The sequence below is a fragment of the Silurus meridionalis genome, chromosome 17, assembly GCF_014805685.1.
Source record: "Silurus meridionalis isolate SWU-2019-XX chromosome 17, ASM1480568v1, whole genome shotgun sequence".
Taxonomy (NCBI): Eukaryota; Metazoa; Chordata; class Actinopteri; order Siluriformes; family Siluridae; genus Silurus; species Silurus meridionalis.
Window position 1 is genome coordinate 2218080 of NC_060900.1, and position 22795 is coordinate 2240874.

A 22795-nucleotide genomic window follows, 5' to 3' on the forward strand; every position below is an offset into this window, starting at 1 on the left:
TGCTGACTTACTGTCTACAATTTACCCCTAACACAGAGCTTCAGAGAAAGATAGAGACACAGACATCGTTTAAAAACAATTCCAAAAAAATTAAAACATTTTAATTGACTTTCTACATTTGCTACTAAAATAAAAAAGAAGACTAATTTAATAAACTTAATATATATATTTTAAAATGATTCATTACAAATAAATGACAAATGTTTACAGGATGTAAACAAATGAATACTAAATTTCACTGTAGACGTTTAAACAGTATGACGCATTGCTATAAACGTTTGTTTACAAAAATACCAGTTAAAAATTATACAAATCAAAACAATGTTTCTTTAGCATTTAAAATTGCCATCGGACAATAAATAATAATTCAATTATTATAAAAAATGTATTATTTAAAAAAATGTATAGATTTAACATTTTTTATAAATCAGCACAATGATATATATATATATATACAGTATATAAACATACACTATATTTAATACTAATACTAAATGGACAAAAGTATTGGGACACCTGACTTTTCTAGTCACATATACACAAAGGCAGCTCCATAAATATATCTGGACGTTTTCCTGCTATGGAGCTTCGACCCTATTGAACGTAAATGAATGTGAACTCTGACTGCACCTCAGGCCTCCTCACCTCACCTACATCAATAACTTTACACTTTACAGATGCCCTTATTCAGAGTGATTATAGTTATCTTATTCATACACCAAGTAGCTATGGGGTTAAGGGCCTTACTCAGGGGCCCAGGAGTAAAATCATGAGCAATAATGAGGCTGCGATTTGAACTCACGACCTTTGGATCCAAAGTTAAATGCCCTAAACACTAAGTTACCACCTCCCCTTTACCAGCACCATTGTGGCTGAATGAAGCTCCACAAAACTCCACAAGCAAACTCCAAAATCTAGTGGAACATCTTCCCACAGGAGTGGAGGTTATTATAACAGCAAATGGGACCAATTGCGGAATGGGACGTTCAAAAATCACAAACCAATCTGTTCATTTATTTATATATACACACACACACACACACACACACACACACACACACACACACCAATTTGTTTTTCATCATATCTCATGGTTGTCAGCTTGAGGTGCTACTCAGAAACGATGTAAATCTTAAGCTGCACTACTCTAAAACCTGCTGATGAAGAAAACTAACCAAAACCTTCTGACCAATCAGAATCCAGAACCCTACAATGAGGAGTGTTTTATTAGGTTCTGAAAGCTTCAGACCTCAGAACATATTAACCAAATGGAAGTTGAGTGTTCTGATATTGATGAGTGTAACTACAGGAATTAGCTTCGGAAAATATAAATAGTAACAGCCTGAGTTTCTTTTTCCTTTTTCACTCGTTTGTAAGAGCGCAGCATCTTTCCAGCAGCACAAACCCAGCGGGAGAAGTGCAGGAGGATATCCTGTCCACGGAAGATGGCACTTGGAGGTACTCGAGAAGCAAGCTCGCATCTAGCTGGCTTCTACAGCAAGCAATGCTAGTAAAGAGATTAGCGCAGTGTAACACTAGCCCATGCCCTTGAGAGCATCAGCCCCACATTCGCTCTGCACCATGGATACAGTTCTGGTAAATTCTCATCACATTCTATCCTCATACTTTGGATATTTTTGATGAAAAAAAAACGACCGGTGCTCACGTTAGCCATGTTTCCTGCTTTTTATTTACCGTTTTGGGTGTGTGGTTCGTGCACAGCACACGTATTATAGTGAGAAAAAAACAAGCGAAGACTGTAGTGTGTGTTAGACGAGAGTGAATTTAAATATCTGCAGTGTTGTCTATAGATCTCTTATACATTTGAATTTGTAATGCTATTATTTGCATTTTTCAAAAAAGGTCAGCGATTTCAGCAAATAAATCCATATGCATTTGCTGGTTCCTCCAAAGCCACGCCCCCTGAATAAACACAGCTAGTGTGTCTTGTGACATCACAAATTACAAGTCAAAAGGCTTCCAGTCAGTGGAACCCCTTCGTCCACCATTGAACTGATGCTGAACTGTATGTTAGTGATAAGTAGATACACCAAGCGCCAATCAAAACAAGTTCACCCTCAACCCTGATTGGTGACTTGCTGCGTGATTGACCATAAATAAAAAGGACTAATTTTACAAAATGTAGTTGAGTAAAAAGTCATATATTTGACTTTGAAATGTAGAAGTTACAGTAAAATTCTCTCCAAATGGAAACATGACAAAGCGACTGAAGTACAGTAACGAATGACGTTTACTTCCTCACTGTTCACTGCTGCTTCCTATGATACATTGTGAAACGCTTTGTCTGGGAAAGAGTGGTTTCACCAACACACGATTTTCTTATATGAGCAGAAATTGTGTAAATTCTCAGGTAGGAAAATCACTGATCAAACCTTTAATCCAATTTATTATAAGCACTTTGTCTCCAAAATCCACAGCCGTGTAAAAACACACATATCTCCATACATATGGGGAGAAGATGCTGGACTTCTGTTCAAATTCCACCACCACTAAGCTGCCACTGCTGGGCCCTTGAGCAGGGCCCTTAACCCCTTAACATCTCAGTTGTATAATTGAGATAATGCGAGTGTGTCCTCAGAATTAGAGATCATTAGCAAGCACTAGAGTGAATAAGTGTTTTTTTAGTGTTTTAGCCTTGAGGCTAGCAGGCCTATCAGAGAGCTCGAGTGTGTTATCTGTGCGTCTGGCTGGGTGTCCTCATCGGCACGCTCCCGAAGTGTGGCTGCTACAGGTGTGGTCTTCTCTTTCTCTCATTCTCTCATTCTCTCTCTCTCACATCTCCTTTCCTTCGACCCTGACACACGCCAAATCCTCTGCCATCAAGCGCACCACACACACAGTTCACACACACATACACTCGAGCTCAGGCACATGCCAGAAATCCCCCCTACACCGTGACCGTGACGCACGCCAAATCGCCTGATCGCAGCCAGCTACAGCTACACCGTTCCCTGAACGCACACACACACACACACACACACACACACACACACACACACACACAGAGCGCTTTACTTTAACTCATCTTCACCCACAAGGCTACAGCATTCTTCTGATGCCTCACTTTCTCGACTGCAAACCCTAAAGACAAACGTCCAGATTGCAGCGGCGCAGGTCAAATAGTCGACATAACTGCCCTTTATGAATTTCTCAGAACTTATTGCATCGCTTGAGAGTTCAATCTCATGGCCGAAGAATCACAACACCTAAAGACTAAGACTCTACTAATTCCCCCACAGACGTGCTCCGTCGCCTCGCACCGCACTGCCCAGACGCCCAAGCTATTCGCGGGTGATGAAACGGAGGCGTGTATGTAAAAAAAGAACGTTTCTGTATATTGTGCAGGATATTAAAGCAGCGATAAGCAGAGACCTCGCTGCCTCTGATAGCCCACGCTGACCTGCGGTTCCTCTGCACATCAAACACGGTTCCTCTCCCGGAATCGTTCTCTTCTCTTCCTCCGGCTCCCAACTTAAACCCCACTCCTCTTTTCTAAAAGGCTATCTCCTGGCAGGTGTCAGGGTGTTTACCAGCCCCCCCTTTCCACCCCAAAACCCCTCAGCACCACCACCCAGCACCACTCGCACTCAAGGTTGGGTCACATGCTGCAAATATCATTCCACGACTCATAGACTTTTGGGTTTTAATGACAAAAATATATTTGAGATCGGTGAAGTTTGGAATCATCTCATTTGTTCCAAGCTCAACGGCATCACAAAATGCAACTAGCTTAGCGTGTGCCATGTCTAGCTTTCAGCCGCAGAACAGACACAAGTGGAAGGAAAGACAGGAGGTGGAGATGGAGGTGGCAGAGACGAAGATGGACAGGACCGGGAAAGAGTTTATTAGAGGGACCGTGCAGGTTGGACGTTTTGGACAAGGTGAGAGAGATGCATGATCGAGATGGTTTGGACGTGTGCAGAGGAGGGACATGGGGTATATCGGAGAATGCTGAGGGGGAAAAGGGAAGGTTAAAAAGGAGGTTATTGGATGTGGTGATGGAAGATATGAAGGCGGTTGGTTTGAAAGAGGCAGATGTAGAGGACAATCTGTTATGGAGACGAATTGATTCGTTGTGGCGACCCCTAATGGGGGTACACAAAAGAGGAAGAAGCAGAAGCCAGTTAGCCAACGTTAGTGTTACGATATGACAACGCTACACTTACACTTCAGTAACAGTCACAAAAAAATCTAATACAAGTTCAGGAAATGATTTTTGTGGAAGGAGTCTCCAGTGCCAGCATTCAGAAAACATCTACTTCTTTCTGGCTGTAACATGACAAGCTGAGAAATTTGTTTTACAGATGACTTTTTGTTCATGGCTACTTTAGCACAGAGCTAGGGCGCTACATTAAAATGTAACTATAAATGGATAAAAAAACAGCTGTCATATAAGGGGAATAAAAGACTTTGCTGCATTTTAAGGGGAAACTGTGTAGTAACTGTATATTCAGTTACTAAAGAGCTAAAATCTGGAATGTACATACTGTATTTGCTTTAAAAGGATTGTGAGAAATTGTTTTTTTGTTTGTAGCTACTACAGCTAGGGTGTTACACTAAAATGTAACAATAAACGGATAAAAAAAAAAGCATAACGTTTCCTTGAAAATTGGCTCTCGTATAAAAAGGAATCAAAGACTTCAGCTGCGTTTAAGGGGAAACTCTGTAGTAACTGAAGTGTCACTTTCAACGAAGACCACAAATCCAGGATGTAGATATTTAAGCAGGTTACACACACACACACACACACACACACACACACACACACACACACAGTGTGGAGTAGGACAGAAGAGAGAGCAGCGCGATGGCCTCAGCGCACATCATCGGCAGCAGCAGCCTTGAGGAGAGGGTGCAGGAGTGAAGGTCAGATATGAGAGGGGCTTCGTCCTGGAACAGCTTGTTAAAAGAGAAAGAGAGAAAGAGAGAGAGAGAGAGGAAGAGAGAGAGAGGGAAAGAGGATGAGGGGTTGAAGGAGGGTTTTTTCGTCGTTCTCAATTGGCCTTGAGCGGATGCTTAATGTGCTCCTAAGCTCTGGCCACGTGGGGAGCGCTGATGTAAATGCTGACAGCTACGAATCAACCCCGAGATAACCCAAACACAGCGAGGGTCAACCAAGTGCAGGGAGACGCTGCTCTCTGCACATCTCTCTTCCTCTCTCTCTCTCTCTCTCTCTCTCTCTCTCTCTTTTTTTTTTTCTCTCTCTCTCTCTCCATACGTTATACACACACCTGGAGCGAACCTTACAGCAAACTCACGCGTTAAAACTTTGCCCAAAATCGGCACGCTTTTTCCCTCCCATAGATTCAGGACCGAAGTTTCCTCCAAATTCAGAACCTCAGCTGAAAACCAACATGGCTGCTCACAGCACCAGAACAAACCAGTCCAGCACTTCCTGACTGAATCAATCAGCCAATCACGTGGCAGCAGGACAATGCGGAAACTCCTGCATATCTTCAGCTGCAGGAGCTTCAGCTAACGTTCCCCTCAAACATCAGAATGAAGCGAAAGTGTAATCTCCTGCTGGGTTTTGTTTCCTGCGTGTTTGTGCTCGGTGAGATGGTTTTCTGGGATTTTCACACACACTCCCACCACAAACAAGCCGAACAGGAAGTCTGTAGTAATTCAAAAAGCCACTTACAGCCGTGGTGGGCAGAAAAGCATCTCAGTACACACTTCAATAAAACCTCATGAAGAACCTGCTGTGGTCTTCTGCTCTTTCAGCCCATTCACCTCATTCTGGGAAGATGTTCCACTAGATTTTGTGGAGATTCATTCAGCCACAAGGGTGTTAGTAAAGATCTTCCACTCCAACCCACAGAAAGCAGATCTTAATAGAGCTGGCTTTGTGCACAGGGGGATTTTGTCATGCTGGAACAGGTTTGAGTTTTTTAGTTCTAATGGAAAATTTCCTTTCATCCAAAGACGTCCTACAAGATTTGTCTTCCAAATTTGAAGAAGAACCTCATATGGCTGGAGAAGTGAGGTATCCTAATACTTTTGTCCACATGTAGTGTATATGTGGAGTATAAGCACTTTTATTGCTTAATTACAAATAAAGCTGTTGCAGTATCTTTGTTTAGTTTCTTGGGTTTTTTTTGGTGGCCCGAGACCTTCAGAGGCCTTCAGCTCTCTCAGGTTCATGACGTCTTTATATGCAGTGCTTTTTTCCTCCTCGTGAAAACATCTCGGGTACGTGCAGGATGCTTTGTCTCAGCTGTGCTCAGCGTGTGCTTTGTGCGTCTCGTATTTGCTCAAACAATAATAAAACAGGGAATTTCTTGCCCCCTTGTTCACGCCGCACGTGTTACTTCATCATTACTCCATGGTTTAAGCTTCCTGAGAAGACTGAGATGTTCACATTGGCTGAGATACATAGAAATATTAATGTTGGTTTCAGGCTTTCAAGATCGGATCTAAACGTGTTTAACATGCTCAAAAAATGATACCATTGGATTTAAGATCTCTCTGAGGAAAGACTTTTGAGGAACATTTTTTTGAAGTGGTGTTAATGGGTGTTAAAGCGTGTGCACATTGTCTCGATTTTCTAAACTTCTTCTTCTTCTTCTTCTTCTTCTTCTTCTTCTTCTTTCATCTTCTACCATTAGGGGTCTCCACAGCAGATCCTCCGTCTCCATACCCCCCTGTCCTCTACATCTGCCTCTTTCTACCCCAACTACCTGCATGTCTTCTCCCACCACATCCATAAACCTCCTCCTTGGACTTCCTCTTTTCCTCCTTCCTGGTGTCTCCATCCTCAGCATTCTCCTACTGATATACCCCATGTCCCTCCTCTGCACATGTCCAATCATCTCAATCTCACCTCCCTCACCTTGTCTTCAAAACGTCCTACAGGTAATGTCCCTCTAAATTTTTTTAAATAGTGTGAATGAGAAAAGAAGATACTGATTGAGTTTGATTGAGTGTGTGATCGAATTTATCTTCCATAAAGAGATTGATGGATTGTGTATTAGCTTCTTGGTTAGCGCTCGCAAAAATGACGGCGAAATAGAATGAAATCCAAAATATTTTTTGTAATTGATGAAATAAAAAAAAAAGATTATAAAATAAAAAATATTTAAATAAATAAAATAAATTCTATACAGTGTAGATTTGCTAAATAATGATCATATTATTATATTATCATATTATATTATTTTATTATTATATAGCAAACACCCAAAATAACAACATTTACAATAAAGATAATTGCTGAATAAACACTGGAATACGTACAAACAGCCTTGATGATGATTTCACGTGTTTGAAAGCAAAAAAAAAGCAAATATATGTTTATATTTCTTTTCTCCTCTTTTCAAGAATCTTCAATGTTACCTTTAAAGACCTTGAAAATAGTTTTACATTTTTTTTGTATTTTATGGTCACATACAGCGAGTAGGAAGGCAGCACATTTTCCAGTTTCTGCATTGTTTTTGTTTGTTTTTGAATAAATTAATGTAGTTCAATTATTAAAAAAAGAAGGAAAGAAAGAAAGATAAGCAGTCTGGGTTGAAATAATTAACTAAATAATAATAATACAAAATGATACATAAATATGCAGGCAGGTAAACAAATAAATAAATATTATATTTTATATTATATTCCTATTATATTTTCTTGCTCCTCTAATAAAGTGAATTATAGATCATCATGCATTCATTATCCACTATATGGATCCAAGTTTGTGGACACCTGTGCATAAGATTGTGCTTTTTGAACATCCTGTTTGACATTTAGTTCCCATTCGCTGGTATGAGAAACTCCACTCTTCTGGGAAGATGTTCCACTAGATTTTGTGGAGATTTTGTGGAGATTTTGTGGAGATTCATTCAGACACAGTGGAAGTAACGTCAGGTACTGATGTAGGTGAGGTGAAAAGGTCTGGGGTGCAGTCAGGTTTGGAGCTTTATAGAAGGAGATCCTTCACTCCAGGCAGATTTTCATGGAGCTGGATTTGTGCACATGGGCATGGTCGTGCTGGAACAGGTTTGGGTCTCCTGGTTCATGCATCCATAGACGTCTGATACATTTGTGTGCCTCCAAGTTTGTGGGAAGCGTCTGGAAATTTCCCACATTTGGTTGGAAAAGTGACGTTTCTATACATTTGTTTACATTTATAATCATTTGTAATAGAAAGGAAACGGGATCTACTGAAACAGTGAATCAGCCTGTGTTCATGGTAGAAGTTTAGAACAAACGTATTTTACTTTTTGAATGGAAAATATTATTATGAAATAATTTTATGCTTCTTATCTGTTTCATATAGAAAGATTTTTCCCTCAGCCTCTACTATATACTGAGAACCTACAATTAGCACCTTGTATTTAGGAGTTAAATTATAAAATATATCCGACCTCTCCAAGGAATTATGATTCTTTTCTTTTATATTTTCTGTGTGTAGTTTGATTGTATTACGTACATATTCTAGGATTAAAAAGGGAAAAAGAATACGTGTATGCCAGATAAGAATGTAACTAACCTTGTTGTGGAATAAGAACTGCTTTTTATGCTACTGCACAAAAAAAAAAAAAAAAGAATTTCAAATAAACCCTGAATCGAAGTCACGTGTTCGGGTGACTCTGCTTTTTCACGTACCTGAGAAGAAAAAAAAAGGTACCGTCGAAATATTTGTCGCTCTACAGCCTCCAGAGATCTCCGAAGTTCATGAAAGTTGTCAGTGCTGTAAGTTAAAGGAAAAGAAAAAAGAGATTCTTTAAAGGTTTACGCTTTCGAAAAGGGCTTTGACATACGTGGGAAATTTCATCCGAGCGTACATTTACACTCGAGTCGCTTATTTGACGCTTTTAATCAGAACGTGTGAACGGATCAGCGACGGATTCTTAGCGTGAAAAGAAAGTGCTGGAATGGTCAAGGCGGTGACTGAAGAAAAAAAAAACTGAGAAAAAAAACATTTCAAACACAATATAATACAAGAGAGATACAAAAAAACACAACAACAACAACAGTGTTCTTCTCTACAGGGTTGGAGGAGGAACGTGTGAAAAGAAATAATGAGTTACAGAGCCAATGTTAAGATTCGGTGAGGAACGAGGAGGACGAATAAGCGAGATTTTCCACTGTGTGTGCATTCAGATCTCAGAGAAGAATTCGCTGAATACCAGACATGGAGCTCCAGCTTGTGATTTTGATCCAGTGTGAGGAGATAATATGGTGCTCAAAAACTATTTTATGAGTTCATGAAAAACTGAACAAAAACAGCAGATAATGAAAACTTTAAGGAGAAGCAAAAGAAACTTTCCTTATCACTGGCTCCTTATGTATTCTCCTGTAACTCATCGATTGAAGGCACCACTGAGGACCAGCGTTAGATGTTTCTGAAGTACCTGTTAACCCTGACCAGTGAAAATCAGTAGCCTCAATGTTCTTTGCTTTGTGAGTCTACGTACGGCAGAAAATTACACATCCGAGCAGATTCCCTTCAAAAACCATTGATGAACCATTTTCTGTCAAGGCCAAAAAAATCCAACCTGAAGATAACCATTAAGCAAACCATATATCTTCAGGGTTTTTCCAGAATATCCCAATTTAAAAAAAAGCCAGATGAAGATCTTTCTTGTTACATAAAAAAGTGGAAAGTAAAAAGACAATATTGCATGAGCAGAACGTATTTATTGACTGAAGATCCTCTTCAAAGGTTCTTAAAAAAAGGTTCTTTAAGAAGTCATTTATGGTTCCAGCCTTCTCAGCGGGTTCTCAAAGAGGTTCCAAAAGACTCATTGCTGAGCATATTAAACACATTCAGATGCAGTCATGAGGTTCTATACGCTTTGAAAGCCTTTTTTTTAGTAGATGGAGAAAACACTTGCATTCTTCACTCTTGTCATTTCAAGATGCAAAATATCATTATACAGAAAAGGTTCTTTATGGGTTCCCTGAACAAACCTTTGAGTAGTTTTTCTCTAGTGGAATCCTTACCTTCAAATTTCAAATGCATCATTTTCATTGCTCATTAAGAACGCTAAAAGGAACCTTTGAAGGGGTTTCTAAAAGAATCCATATTTGAGGAAATATCTGGTGTTCTCAACACACATCTCCTATGACTATACACCAGATATCAGGGGCTACAGGAGAGGACAAGTGCCCTGGTGACCAAGAACCGAGAACCACATTAACTGATCACTAAAGAAGGAGTAAAAACTTTTAATCGGAAATCTATAGCATTGCAGCAAATATTGTTTGGATCACGACGTGGTTTCCTGCATCCCCCCAGGATCGTCTATATCCTGATTTGAAATAATGATACACGCAAATGCTTTTGAATTGAGAATTGTATCCACCAAATACTAGGGGTTTTACTGAAGCCTGAAGATTCACACACTTACCAAATAGCCACTGATCATCCCACTTAACTCTGAATGAAAAAACAAAACCAAACCTAGAACTATGACCTTATAAATAATGCAACTAGAAAAATACCAGGTACGAGACCCTGACCTGAGCTGAACATACTCGAAAACTTTACCCCAATCAATATATTTTCTTGCCTCTTAATCATAAGTCAGCCTTGCCCATACGCTGACTCTAAAACAGCTGAGTCAGAGAGTGACTCGTCTCTCCCTGTCACAGCTCTGTTTATTCTGCCCGACGAGCAGGAGTTCAACCAGGCAGAGCTATCACTGCATAAACATTATTCCGGTTGCTGAAGCCGGACTCAGGAGGTGGATTGATGGGGCTCCGTCCCAGAGGCGTCAACACTCGGTGTGTGTTTGTTTGTGTGGAAGTGATAAAGTCCTGTCTAAAAACAATGTCCATCCAACACTGCTTATGGTCTCAGTGCAAAGTCATATCTATTAAGCGTCCAGAATTTGCTGACTGGTCTGCTTGACCTGTAGCTGGGTCAAGACGAGATCAATTTAACCAGAAGGGAGGTTTAAATAAACACATCGTATTCCAATGAAAAGGTTCAAGATGGATTTTCAGAGCTGTTTTAACGATTCATGTATAGCTACGGGACACGGTGTGGGAATCCCAAAAACTGACCATAAACAGCCACAGAGCTCTGAGTATCCCAGATACTTCTGTTCATCTCATGTCAGTGAAATGAATACCAAGTACACCACCTATAGATTTACAGGGGTGCCAATATTTTCTCTCCAGTAAGTACAAAGGGGAGCATACTTATCAGCCATAACTTTATGACCACCTGCTTAATATTGAGTTGGTTCACTTTTGCTGCTAAAATGGTCATGACCCATCGATCATTAACAGCATGAACTTCTTCAGCAGTTTAAGCTACAGGAACTCGTCTGTTGGATCGGAACCACACAGGCCGGTCTTCGTTCCCCACGTGCATCATTGGCGGAGGGAAAAAAGCTGATCCTGAACCTTCTGGTTCTGGTGCGTATGTTAAACATGATCTTAAACAGTTTGTGACTGGGATGTGAAGAGTCCTTGATGATGTTGTGAGCTCTGTGCAGACATCTGCTGTGGTGAAGGTAGGGGGTGCCAATGATGCGTTGGGGGATTTTGACCAGCCTTTGCAGGGCTTTAGGTTCACACACAGTGGAGCCTCTGTACCATACAGTGATGATACTGACCACTGCAGACCAGGAACAGCCGACAAGAGCTAAAGTTTTGGAGATGCTCTGACCCAGTCATCTAGACGTCACAATATGTCAAAACTCCTTATATCCTTATCCAATTGTTCCTGCTTCTAACACATCCACTTTGAGGACAAAATGTTCAAATAAATCCACCCACTAACAGGTGCCATGATGAAGAGATCATCAGTGTTACTCATCTCTCACAATGTTATAATGTCATAATGTCTTGCATGATAGCATTTACACACCAAAACATCAGATTCAGAATCATCTTTATTGCCAAGTATCATGGGTTGCATGTACAAGGAATTTGTTATGGTGTGCTGGTGATATAAAAATATGAAAAACTATCAATTATAAGGTGCAGGGTGGCAGTATAGTGGACCATGTTGGTCGTGTTAATGTAACGTATATGAGATGACAGTGTGAGGAGGCTGATCAGAGATGATGGTGGTTTCTTTGCTGATAAGGAAGAAGCTGGAGAGAGTAACTTAAAAAGTCTGCATCCAGGGTAAGAGGGGGCCACAATCCTGGACGTCCACTTCAGGTTAATGGAAGTGTACAGGTTCTGTAGGACCATGGCTGAGGGGGTCAAAATGTTCTTCAATGAGGAGTGGAGCAAATGGTGATTTTATATCATCCTCACACCACAACAAAGTCAATACTATAAAAATCAGCGATGATAAAGAACCCCTCAAGGGGAAGAAAGTCAAGAAAATGTTTTAAGAGGTGGGAAAATCTTTTGACACACTTCACCAATCAACAGGCTGCAATATCTTTTAGCTCCACCCACACAACAACATAACAACTTATCGTTAGTCACGATCTGGAACGTCGTCTGGCCCTTAAGAGTTCATCTTACACGGAATATCCGCCTTTATTTTGTACACAGTTTTCTCCAAGGTGTGCCAGCTCAGCATTTTTGATTTGTCCATGAACCTCCACCGTTCCATTGCACCTCTTTTGTGAAGTGGCGACACCAGGGGCGACCCTGGTGAGGAAAAAGTCAAGACAGAAACTCAAGGAGTAAAATGGAACCAGTTCTCGTCTGAGTAACACGAGATTGATGGATTATAAATGATTACAGTAGCAGGGTGTAGACGAGAATCTCAAGGAGGATCTGTTTCTTTTGGACTTTTGTTCTTATGTATCTTACGTACATCATCCATGTACCCATCCCACATCTAGTCTCCATGTACTGTTATAATAACCTCCACTTTTCTGGGAAGCTGTTTCACTAGATTTTGTGTGAGATTTGGTCAACCACAAGGGTGTTAGTAAAATCAGGTACTGATGGAGGTGAGAAGGTGAGGAGGCTCCTGGGGTGCAGTCAGTGTTTACATTCGTTTATGTTCAATAGAGTCGGAGTTCTATAGCAGGAGATCTTCCACTCCAACCCATGGAAAGCAGATCTTCATGGAGCTGGCTTTGTGCAGAGGAGCATCGTCATGTTGGAACACGTTCGGGTCTCCGAGTTCCAGCGAAGGGAAAATTGAATGTCACCGCATCGAGAAACGTCCAATACAATTGTGTATGTTTTTGTAACAATTTGACAAAGGAGGACATATGGCTGGAAAAGTCAGGTGTCCCAATACTTTTGTAAATTGAGAGACACCTACATTGGTTTATTGAGTTGTGGGTCACAGGGTGAACGTGGTGATTTCTAGAATCTGAGGATGAATCATGAGTAAAGAAAGTTCCAAGGATGAAGCACACAGCCATGTGGAGACGTGAGAGAGAGAGACCGAGGAGCCACAACGCTGGGCTCGTCTCAGCATCGAGCGAGAATTCCAGCACTTTACACTCGTTTTCACCTGCTGCATTTTTTCGTTTCATGTTCTCAACTGCTGCTCAAATTTTTTTTGGGAGGAATATTTCCTACAGTCTATTCCATCAAATAAGCACGTTGTAATTTTTTCAGTGTTAAAGCGCTCGGTTTGGACGTGACGCGCGATTGAGAACGTAAAAACGCACACACACACACAAAGCTTTTCACAGTTGCATAAGATTCACATTTATTTGGTTTCAAGTCCTAAAACAATCTACACATGCTTTCATAACACGTATGGGTCACATTTTTCTTCACAGGTAGTTAAAGTAAGAGTTGCAGATGAAAGAGGTCTGAGATGTACCTTAGGAAAAGCACCTGAGACAAACGCGCCTAAAACACGTGGCGTACGTGAAGAATTGCTCTGATTACGTGACGTTTCCTGACAGAGATTCGATCCGAGTGAATGATCGAACAAGGCCAATTTGCTAACGTTACGATGGTCATGAGATTCTGAAGGAACCGCTTACGTTAGAACCTACAGTATTTGATAAGCTGAAATTCTTACTGAATCGTTAAAATATGGGACTGTTTATTGAACCTCCTTCTGCTTTTCTACATTTTCTTCCTAGTGCTTAAAAATCATTGTTGTCCTTCAAAGAGCTGCTGAGTGAAATGATCTCAAAGACTGTAAACATGAGAAACATTCCTGGTGGTTGTGTGTCATTTATCGTTAATCTGAAGAAGACCATATACGTACGTAGCTTTTGTTTTAAGCAGCGTGTCTATTCCCTGAGACAGCAGCTACACTCAGAACCTCCTTCATCTGCCTCCATTGTTTTTTTTTTTTTCGTTTTTTTTTTTCGTATAAGCCCCAACACTCGATGTTGTGTCTTCCGTTAAAGTTTCAAGTGTGTAAAACTGATAGCACTTTTGATAGTCTTATACCGGCCAATTGGCATACCCGTAACCGTAACAAACAAAAGAACAAAAGCTGATTGGCCGAAAAAGTGTCACAGCATCTCATTGATTACAGTGGGTAAACAAATAAACAAACAACAACAACAACAAAAAGCTTGTAAACAGCAGTCACCGAAATAAGGACAGCTCTGACAAGAATTACATTCTTAATGGGAAAAAAAACCCTTTACAACAAATATAATACTGGTTATTTTATAGGACGATGTCATCATTGCACTGAGGGGAAAAACGTGTCGAAACGATCCGGCGTACACAAGAGACGCGCAAAGATACGGTCCGGTGGCGCAACGAAACCAATAAATAAAGTGGTTTTTTTTTTCTTCTTTAATGAATGTACACAACATGATGACACTACCAAAAAAAAAAAAAAAAAAAAAAAAGAGGTAGTTTCAATGTAGAAATTGCAACAAAAAAGGGGGTTTACAAACGTAAGGACAATTCGAAAATATCTATAAAAGAACTTCAGAAAAGAAAGAGAAGTTTCAGAGGTCAGAGGACGCTTTAACAGTTTAACGCACATCGAGAGTAAAAATCACGGTCTACATTCACGAGTGCGCTTTGTGATAGAGGCCTATTGCGACGGGGAAATTCAATGCCACGGGACAATGCGTTCGGAAGACTTGGAAGCTCCGAACCGAACGCCCACGGCCTCTCTTATTGAGTCCTGTAATAGACGGAACATCAATCGACAAAGGCGCAGAGGTTACAAAGGGTCTTACAAAGGGGTCTTAGCACTTAGTACAGGGGTCTGTGTGAAGTGAAGCATCTCTGAATTTGAAGAAGAAGAAGAAGAAAAAAAAAAAAAATCCCTGAGCTTCAGAGAATCCTCACAAGGATCATGAACCTGCATCTCAACCTCATTTGCCGGGTGCGATTTTTCAAATTGATCTCTGAGGCACGTGTTCAAGAGTTCGAAAGCACTTTTTATAAAGAAATGCCCTGTGCGCATCTGTGTGTGTGTGTGGTGTGTGTGTGTGTGTGTGTGTGTGTGTGCGTGTGTGAGGCTGTATTTGTAGTCCAAGGTGTCAAAAATTGTTGGCCGAACGGAGGGTGCCGTCTACGTAGTCCTCAACCCAGTCTCAAAGGACAGACAATTTACACACACCCACACACACACACACACACACACACACACACACACACACACCAAAAAAAGTTCAGCATGACCTCTGATAATGAGACTGAGCGCAGGAAAAGCGATAGGCCTTCACCCTAAAACAAACACCAAAAGCAAAAAAAACCATCCACAACAGTAGCTACGCGAGCGAGCGAGAGTAAACCCGGGATAACGTACGCCAACTCAAATAAAATGACAAAAATAAAACATTGATGAATGAAGCTGCTGTTTAGAAGCAGGTGTATAAAGTGGTAACATTTGGTCCAAACACTAAACGGTGTATCACTCGTGAGCACGTCTTTTTGATTTTTTCCTCGTTTAACCCGTGCCTATGATAATCCCTGATTATTTTGTTACCGCTGAGGTTTAAAGCTGCATTCGAGAGGCCTTGAGGTGGAGGACGGGGCGCCGGGCATCACCCAGCCACCCTGACTTCTCTGTGACCCTCTGCTCGTCATTGTCTGCTGCAAAAATATGTAAACATCACTCGAATATTTTTTTGTTGTTTTTTTTTTTTTTTTTTAAGATTATTTTTTTTTTTTTCTCAACGATTTTTGGAATGTTTCAACTGTTTGGCTTCGCATCAAAACATCTCGACGTTTCACCCAAGGACGTCGCCGCTCCCCCTAAACGTCAGGTCTTTGGAGTTTGATATTTAACATCATCTAACGGGCGTCCTTCAGAGGGAGAAAAAGAGAAAAGAAAAGAAAAGAAAAAAAAAAAAGACACCCCGTTTCTTTCCTGGATAAAATAAAAAAAAATAAAAAAAGAACAAGCACCTACAAACTAACTACAACCTTCTACAACTACCTACAGTACGTCGTTGTGATATCCGAGTTTGAGTGACGTCAAAAAAAAAACAAAAGCCAGTTCTTACCCTGTTTTTAAAATAATCTGTTTAGCGTGAAATACATTTTTTTTTAAAGCAGAGCAGGGTTTGGGCGAGGACACGTTAAATCGCACGTTAACGTGGTTGGTGCACGTTCTCCGAGCGCTCCCCTTGGTTGAACTCGCTCAGGTGAACGTTTTGCTCGTTTCCTGCCGACCTTTCAGAGAGTAGAAGTTCTAACTAATTCAGAAACAACAGATATACACCTATATATAGTGTGGAGTGTTTTATATGTGTACACACACACACACACACACACACACACACACACACACACACATAGGACCAAAGTATTGGGGCACCTGATTTTTCCAGCCAAGTGTTTGGAGACACACAATTGTATCAGAAATATTACATGTTTTCCAAGATCCATGAAGATTTACTTCACATGGGTTGAACTGGAAGATCTCCTGATATAGAGCTCCAACCTCAACCCTACTGAAGACCATCTGCACCCCAGGCCCCCTCACCTAGCCTTTATCAGTCCCTGACTTTACTAATACCTTTGTAGCTGAATGGATCTCACACAAATCTCCAAAATAATCTACTGGAACATCTTTTCAGATGACTGGAGTTTATAATAACAAGCAACTTATTTTAATGCTCTGGTGTCCACAAACCTTCGTCCATATAGTGTGTGTGTGTGTGTGTGTGTGTGTGTGTGTGTGTGTGTGTGTAGGCTACGATTAAATCTCCTTCTCTTCCACACTTTTCACAAACGGTTCCCCCAAATAAGGCTATAACCACCATATTTATGACAGATTTCTGACACAAGGTGAAAAATACAACAAGCGTCACAGTTGTAAGTTAAATCGCGTTCTTCCTCACCGGACTGTTCGGTCCGACAAGAGACAACACGTTTGCCTTGTGACTGCATAAACTTACTGTATAAACAAACGTATGAAACGTCATTTTGAGCGACGTGTGTGATGATTTCTGTCTTCTGCTGGAAAAGCGATGAAGGAAATCTCAAGAGTGTGTACAGTGTGTGTGTGTATGAGAGAGAGAGAGAGAGAGAGAGAGAGAGAGAGAGAGAGGGAGGGAGGAATAGAGCAAGTCAAAGAAAGCTCATCAAGGCTCTACCTGAGGTGTAATATTTATATATATTTTTGTATATCTGTCTCTACGAGCAACGATTCTTCTTTTTTCTTTTTTTAAAAACACATTCTGCAGTCGGACGAGCGCGTGTAAACTCCGCGGCGGAGTCTGTGCATTTTGCGTACGAGCAGCATTGATTGTGTGCAGTGTACATCAGCATACATTCAGCTCTGTCTGGTAATAAATAGAGAGAGGGGGAGAAAAAAAATCGTAACGTATATAAAATAGCTGCTAGTCACATTCATAATTTCCTTCTTTCTTTCTTTCTTTCTTACATTCTTTCTATCTTTTCTTAAGAAATGGGGTAAAACAAATCCGAGCACCACCTCCACGACCCCGAAAATCCCCGTCTCCAACCCTTGTGCGTCGTTTGGAAACGAGAGGCGGGGCTTTTAGTTGGCAGGGGCGGAGCCCTTCGTCACACAGGGGGAGGGGCTTGACCTGTAGGTGTTCAGGCTGGACTTGCAGGAGTGTAGGACCGCCTTGAACAGCAGGGGGAGCTGCTCCAGCGGAACGTTTACCAATTTTCCTAGATAGATAGATAGACAGACAGACAGACAGACAGACAGAGAGAGAGAGAGAGAGAGAGAGAGAGAGAGAGAGAGAGAGAGAAAGGGAGAGAGAAAGGGAGAGAGAGATTAATGCTTTTCCACCAGAGTGTATAAAAGCCGCTGTATTAGAATAAGCAAATATACAGAATACGATGCAACAGAATGAACAATTAAAGTATTGGCACCCCTGCGTTTGCTTCTGGTAAATGCAGCATTTGCTTGCTCTGTGTTCACTCTGACACACACACACACACACACAAACACACACTATGTGATATTAGCTGAATGCCTTTATTTATTGAATACGTTCCGGTCGTGATATGGTTATGTAACATGCACCAGCTAATAAGATGCTAACTATAGATAAAGCCGTATTGCTGGAGCAGCTTCAGAGATGACCTTGGGTGGAAACGTTGCTAAGAAGTGAATAGATTACAAAGGTCGAAGATTTGCTGCTTACAACTCAGATACACACACACACACACACACTTTGGTGTGTGTGTGTGTGTGTGTGTGTGTGTGTGTGTGTGTAACCTTACCTGCTATGCAGCGTATTTCAGGTAGACACATCATGATCTCCGGGAAGCGTTTGGGTTGGTGAGGGTATTTGTACTCGGTGTAGTCCTGACACACATACCAGTAACGCTTATTCAACTGCTCCAACTGGGCCATGTTAGTCAAACCTCGAATATCTACACACATACAGCAAGAGAGAGACAGAGAAAGAGAGACAGAGAGAAAAAAGAGGGTGACAAAGACAAATAGACAGAACAAAGTTTAGGAACAAAAGAGAGAGAAAAAGACAGAGCATAAAGGCAGAGAGAGAGAGAAAGAAAGAGAGGGAAATGAGAGAAGAACATTTGATTATACATTTTCAAAAGAAAACTGCTGTAACTCAATAATAAATAAACACAGTTCAGTGTTAAGTGAACAAAAGGTTTTATTAGCAATTTTATTTTCTGTAATTATATAAACACAGTGACACAGGACTGTTCCCATAATGCATTGTGTTTTCTCTCTCTCTCTCTCTCTCTCTCTCTCTCTCTCTCTCTCTATATATATATATATATATATATATATATATATATATATATATATATATACACACACACACATACTCTACAACACGGTCCCCATAATGTACTGTGTTTTGTCTGTATACACTCCTACAACAATGTCCCCATAATGCATTGTGTTTTCTTTGTTATACACTCCTATACCAGTGTCCCAATAATCCATTGTTTTGTCTGTATACACTCCTACAACAGTGTCCCCATAATGCGCTGTGTTCTCTCTGTATATAATCCTACAGCAGTGTCCCCATAATGCATTGTGTTCTCTCTGTATATAATCCTACAGCAGTGTCCCCATAATGCACTGTGTTCTCTCTGAATATACTCCTACAGCAGTGTCTCCATAATGCACTGTGTTCTCTCTGTATATACTCCTACAGCAGTGTCGCCATAATGCGTTGTGTTCTCTCTGTATATACTCCTACAGCAGTGTCGCCATAATGCGTTGTGTTCTCTCTGTATACACTCATACAGCAGTGTCCCCATAATGTGCTTTGTTCTCTCTGTATACGCTCCTTCTACAGTGTCCCCATAATGCATTGTGTTCTCTCTGTATACACTCCTACAGCAGTGTCCCCATAATGCATTGTGTTCTCTGTGTATACACTCCTTCGACAGTGTCCCCATTATGCATTGTGTTCTCTCTGTACACAGTACTACTACAGTGTTCCCATAATGCATTGTGTTCTCTCTGTATACACTCCTTCAACAGTTTCCCCATAATGCATTGTGCTCTCTCTGCATACACTCCTACAACACTGTTTCCATAATCCCTTGTGTTTCCTCTAATGGCTAATGAGCTAACGGCTAATGAGCTGCTGCTGGTTACCTTGGTTCAGGAAGTTGATGGCCTTCATGCAGGCGTACTCTTCGTTGCTGACCTTCAGCTGGTGGAACTTGCGGAACAGATAGATCAACTTCTCCATCACCTCCATGCCATCCTCGCTGAACCTGCACGCACACGCACACGCACACAGCTTATTTCAGCATTCCACTTTCAGACTTCAGTACATTTTCAAGAACACACGATGCGCCGGTTTCCTTCCGGCTGTCGTAAATAAGAGAACCTCGCACGTCACACAGCGTTTAATGTAACTCTAAACGAATAAGAAGTACGACCTTTTCGTTGATCAATGAAAACTTCGACTGTAGTATAATGGGGAATAAAACACTAAGACATGCTGTTGTGAGAAATTAATATAAAAGGCAACAATAACGGCGCTGTATCATCGTGTCAGCTGATTGTTTTCTATAAAAGTGACGTTTTTTTTAGAAAGGTTTTGATGCTTCACATTTTTGCTTGTTATGTTACAAACTTTCTGCTTTGAATCTAAAATGTTTGAAGTTACAAAAAAGGTTTGTTGAAAGGTTTTCCGGCTTTTGTGCCGGACACAAAACTCCACCTAATCACTTAAACCTGCACCGCCTTGCATTCAACCCGTCATGTAATTGTTTACCCTCGTCGTTTTTTTCCTTTCTGTACCGCTTATCAGGATCTGATTGCACGTTAGCTTTAATTCCCGGCCGCTCTGAGCTCTCCTCCCTGATAGCCAGCCATCATTTTAATTGAGTGTCTGCTCGGGTGGAACGGATGTTGCCCTCTGCCCGCACGACGCCACTGTAAATCTACACTGGAGATCAAGAGGAAGCGAGACACGGGTCGCACACACACACACACACACACACACACACACACGCCAGATGCAGCTTGTATTTCACTTGAGCACAGGCTGTGCTAGTCACGCGCTGACGTCCGAGTCAAACCCTGGCGTGAATCCAAGTTCATCACGGACACGCTACGAGTTCTCTTTAATATTCTAGAACAGTTTCAGCTGCTGTGAGTGTGAAACGTTCAGATTCATGTACATCCTACATCAATCATCACTTTATTATCTCACACAAATCCGAGATGAGAGAAAGGCGCTGTTCCGCACTCTCTGTTCTCACACACACCCTTATTTCCTGGTAGATACCTGGAGCGAGGAGAACAGGCCCCGCTGTAATGATTCACGCCGTTAAAAAGTGCATCTTGCAGCAGATAGTTCTGCCCTTTACCCCTGTCTCAACTGAGATCAAACCTAACGGCCACTTTTACTTCTGCACTGCCTCCTAAATCTCATCTCAGGAGGGAGCAGGAGACACTGGAGACTCCTTCAGCAAATGTGGAAGCGATTTTAATTAAACTCAAAGCACTTTTCATAATGGACATTGTCTCAAAACAGTAACCAAAGTATGTGAATTTATCCGTGATGAGCAGCCGGGGCATGTGGCACAGATAAAACTCCCTGGTATGGGGAAGAAACCTTGAGAGAATCCAGACTCAAAAGGAGAACCCGTCCTCATCTGGGTGACACCAAGAGTTACAACGTTACACCGGAGAGTGAGGAATATCATGAGCACTGGAGTGTGTGATTATGAGTGATGAACTTTCTACAGTCTTGTACGGTGGAGATCGGTCAGATGGAGTTGTGGAACCAGGAGCTCCTGAGCAACATCTGAGATCATTATAGATTCAACACCAACTCCTCCATGCCAGAGCATTTAAGTGTTCAGTGACAGCAGATGTAGAATGTTATTTTTGAGTATTGATTAAAAGGCTGTTTATCCTCATTAGTAACTCTGGGATTTGGGGCTCCACCACTGCCGGAGCTGTGGATTTATTACACTAATCTACACCTACCTGTTTTCCAGTGTGAGACGATATGAAATAAATCCTGAAAATCGTAACCACGACCCCCTCCTCTGTGCCTCCGAGGGAAAGTGATTTGCTCCGACCCGCTTTTTACTCACCCCTGCAGCTCGTGATCGGACGGCTTGTATTTGTCGGTGACGTTGGCGAGGTCTCCCAGGATCTGGGCGCTGTAGACGGTCAGGCAGGCGAGTAGGATGAGCTCCTGCCACGTCGCGCTCAGCAGGCGTGTGTAGTCCTCGATGGAGAGCTCGCAGAAGAACGGTAGCTTCTTAATCCAAGAGATCTGACGGAAGAGCAGCTCGTCGGCTAGACGGCACAGCAGGGCGAAGAGCTCCACCTGCGTCACCCGGTACCTGCAGCAGACACGTGTATGGGACATGTTTAAGCAATCAGACTCTGTAGGGCCACAGGTTCTGAGAAGTCTTCCGCGTGTACGTCTGCCTATATGCCCGATCAGACCACCTGACTAATATCATGCAAAACAGTCGGGACCTGTCGGGCATTAAAAGCATGAACTTCTTCAGCAATTTGAGCTACAGGAGTGGACCACACGAACCAGCCTTCGCTCCACACGATTATCAATGAGCCCACCACCCTGTCACCGCCGGGTCACCAGTGTTCCTTCCTTGGACCACTTTGATAGATACTGACTAATGCAGATCGGGAAACACTCACAAGGGCGGCCTCCTTACGCTGGCCCTTTTTTCCTGGTTCTAACTTTGAGGACAAAAAGTTCACTTGCTGTTGTTCACCTCACCTGTCAGTGGTCAGAAAGTCATGCCTGATCAGTGTAGACATTCGTCAAGAAACACGGACTGACCCCCAAAATTGAAAGGAAATCATATAAACCAGTTTGTTCAATAGGGAATTAATGGAAATAAATAAAATTTACGTTTTTTTCATCAAAAAAAAAAGTCAAATTTTTTAATTCCCATAAATTCGTAAAATTTCTAAGATATTCCAAGACAATTCTCCAGATGGAGTTCCCGTAGAAAGTTTCCGGAAAGTTTCCACCTCTTTGCAACCCTATTCATTACAAAT

General features: G+C 41.5%; 1 protein-coding gene across 6 annotated transcripts in view; it reads right to left on the bottom strand.

Moving 5' to 3' along the window:
- Positions 1–13574: 13574 nt before the first annotated feature.
- The window catches only part of nr6a1a (nuclear receptor subfamily 6, group A, member 1a), a 74918-nt gene continuing 65697 nt past the window's right edge, over positions 13575–22795 (bottom strand). For 5 of the 6 annotated variants that reach the window (XM_046871675.1, XM_046871673.1, XM_046871674.1 and 2 more), the window contains 4 exons: positions 21853–22107; positions 19892–20013; positions 18529–18681; positions 13575–17967 (listed from right to left, as the gene is read on the bottom strand). In XM_046871675.1, the coding sequence (XP_046727631.1) occupies positions 17831–17967; positions 18529–18681; positions 19892–20013; positions 21853–22107 (667 nt within the window). In that variant the 3' untranslated portion in view covers positions 13575–17830. The remainder of the gene's footprint in view (positions 17968–18528; positions 18682–19891; positions 20014–21852; positions 22108–22795) is intronic. The other variant, XR_006928315.1, reaches the window with a different exon arrangement.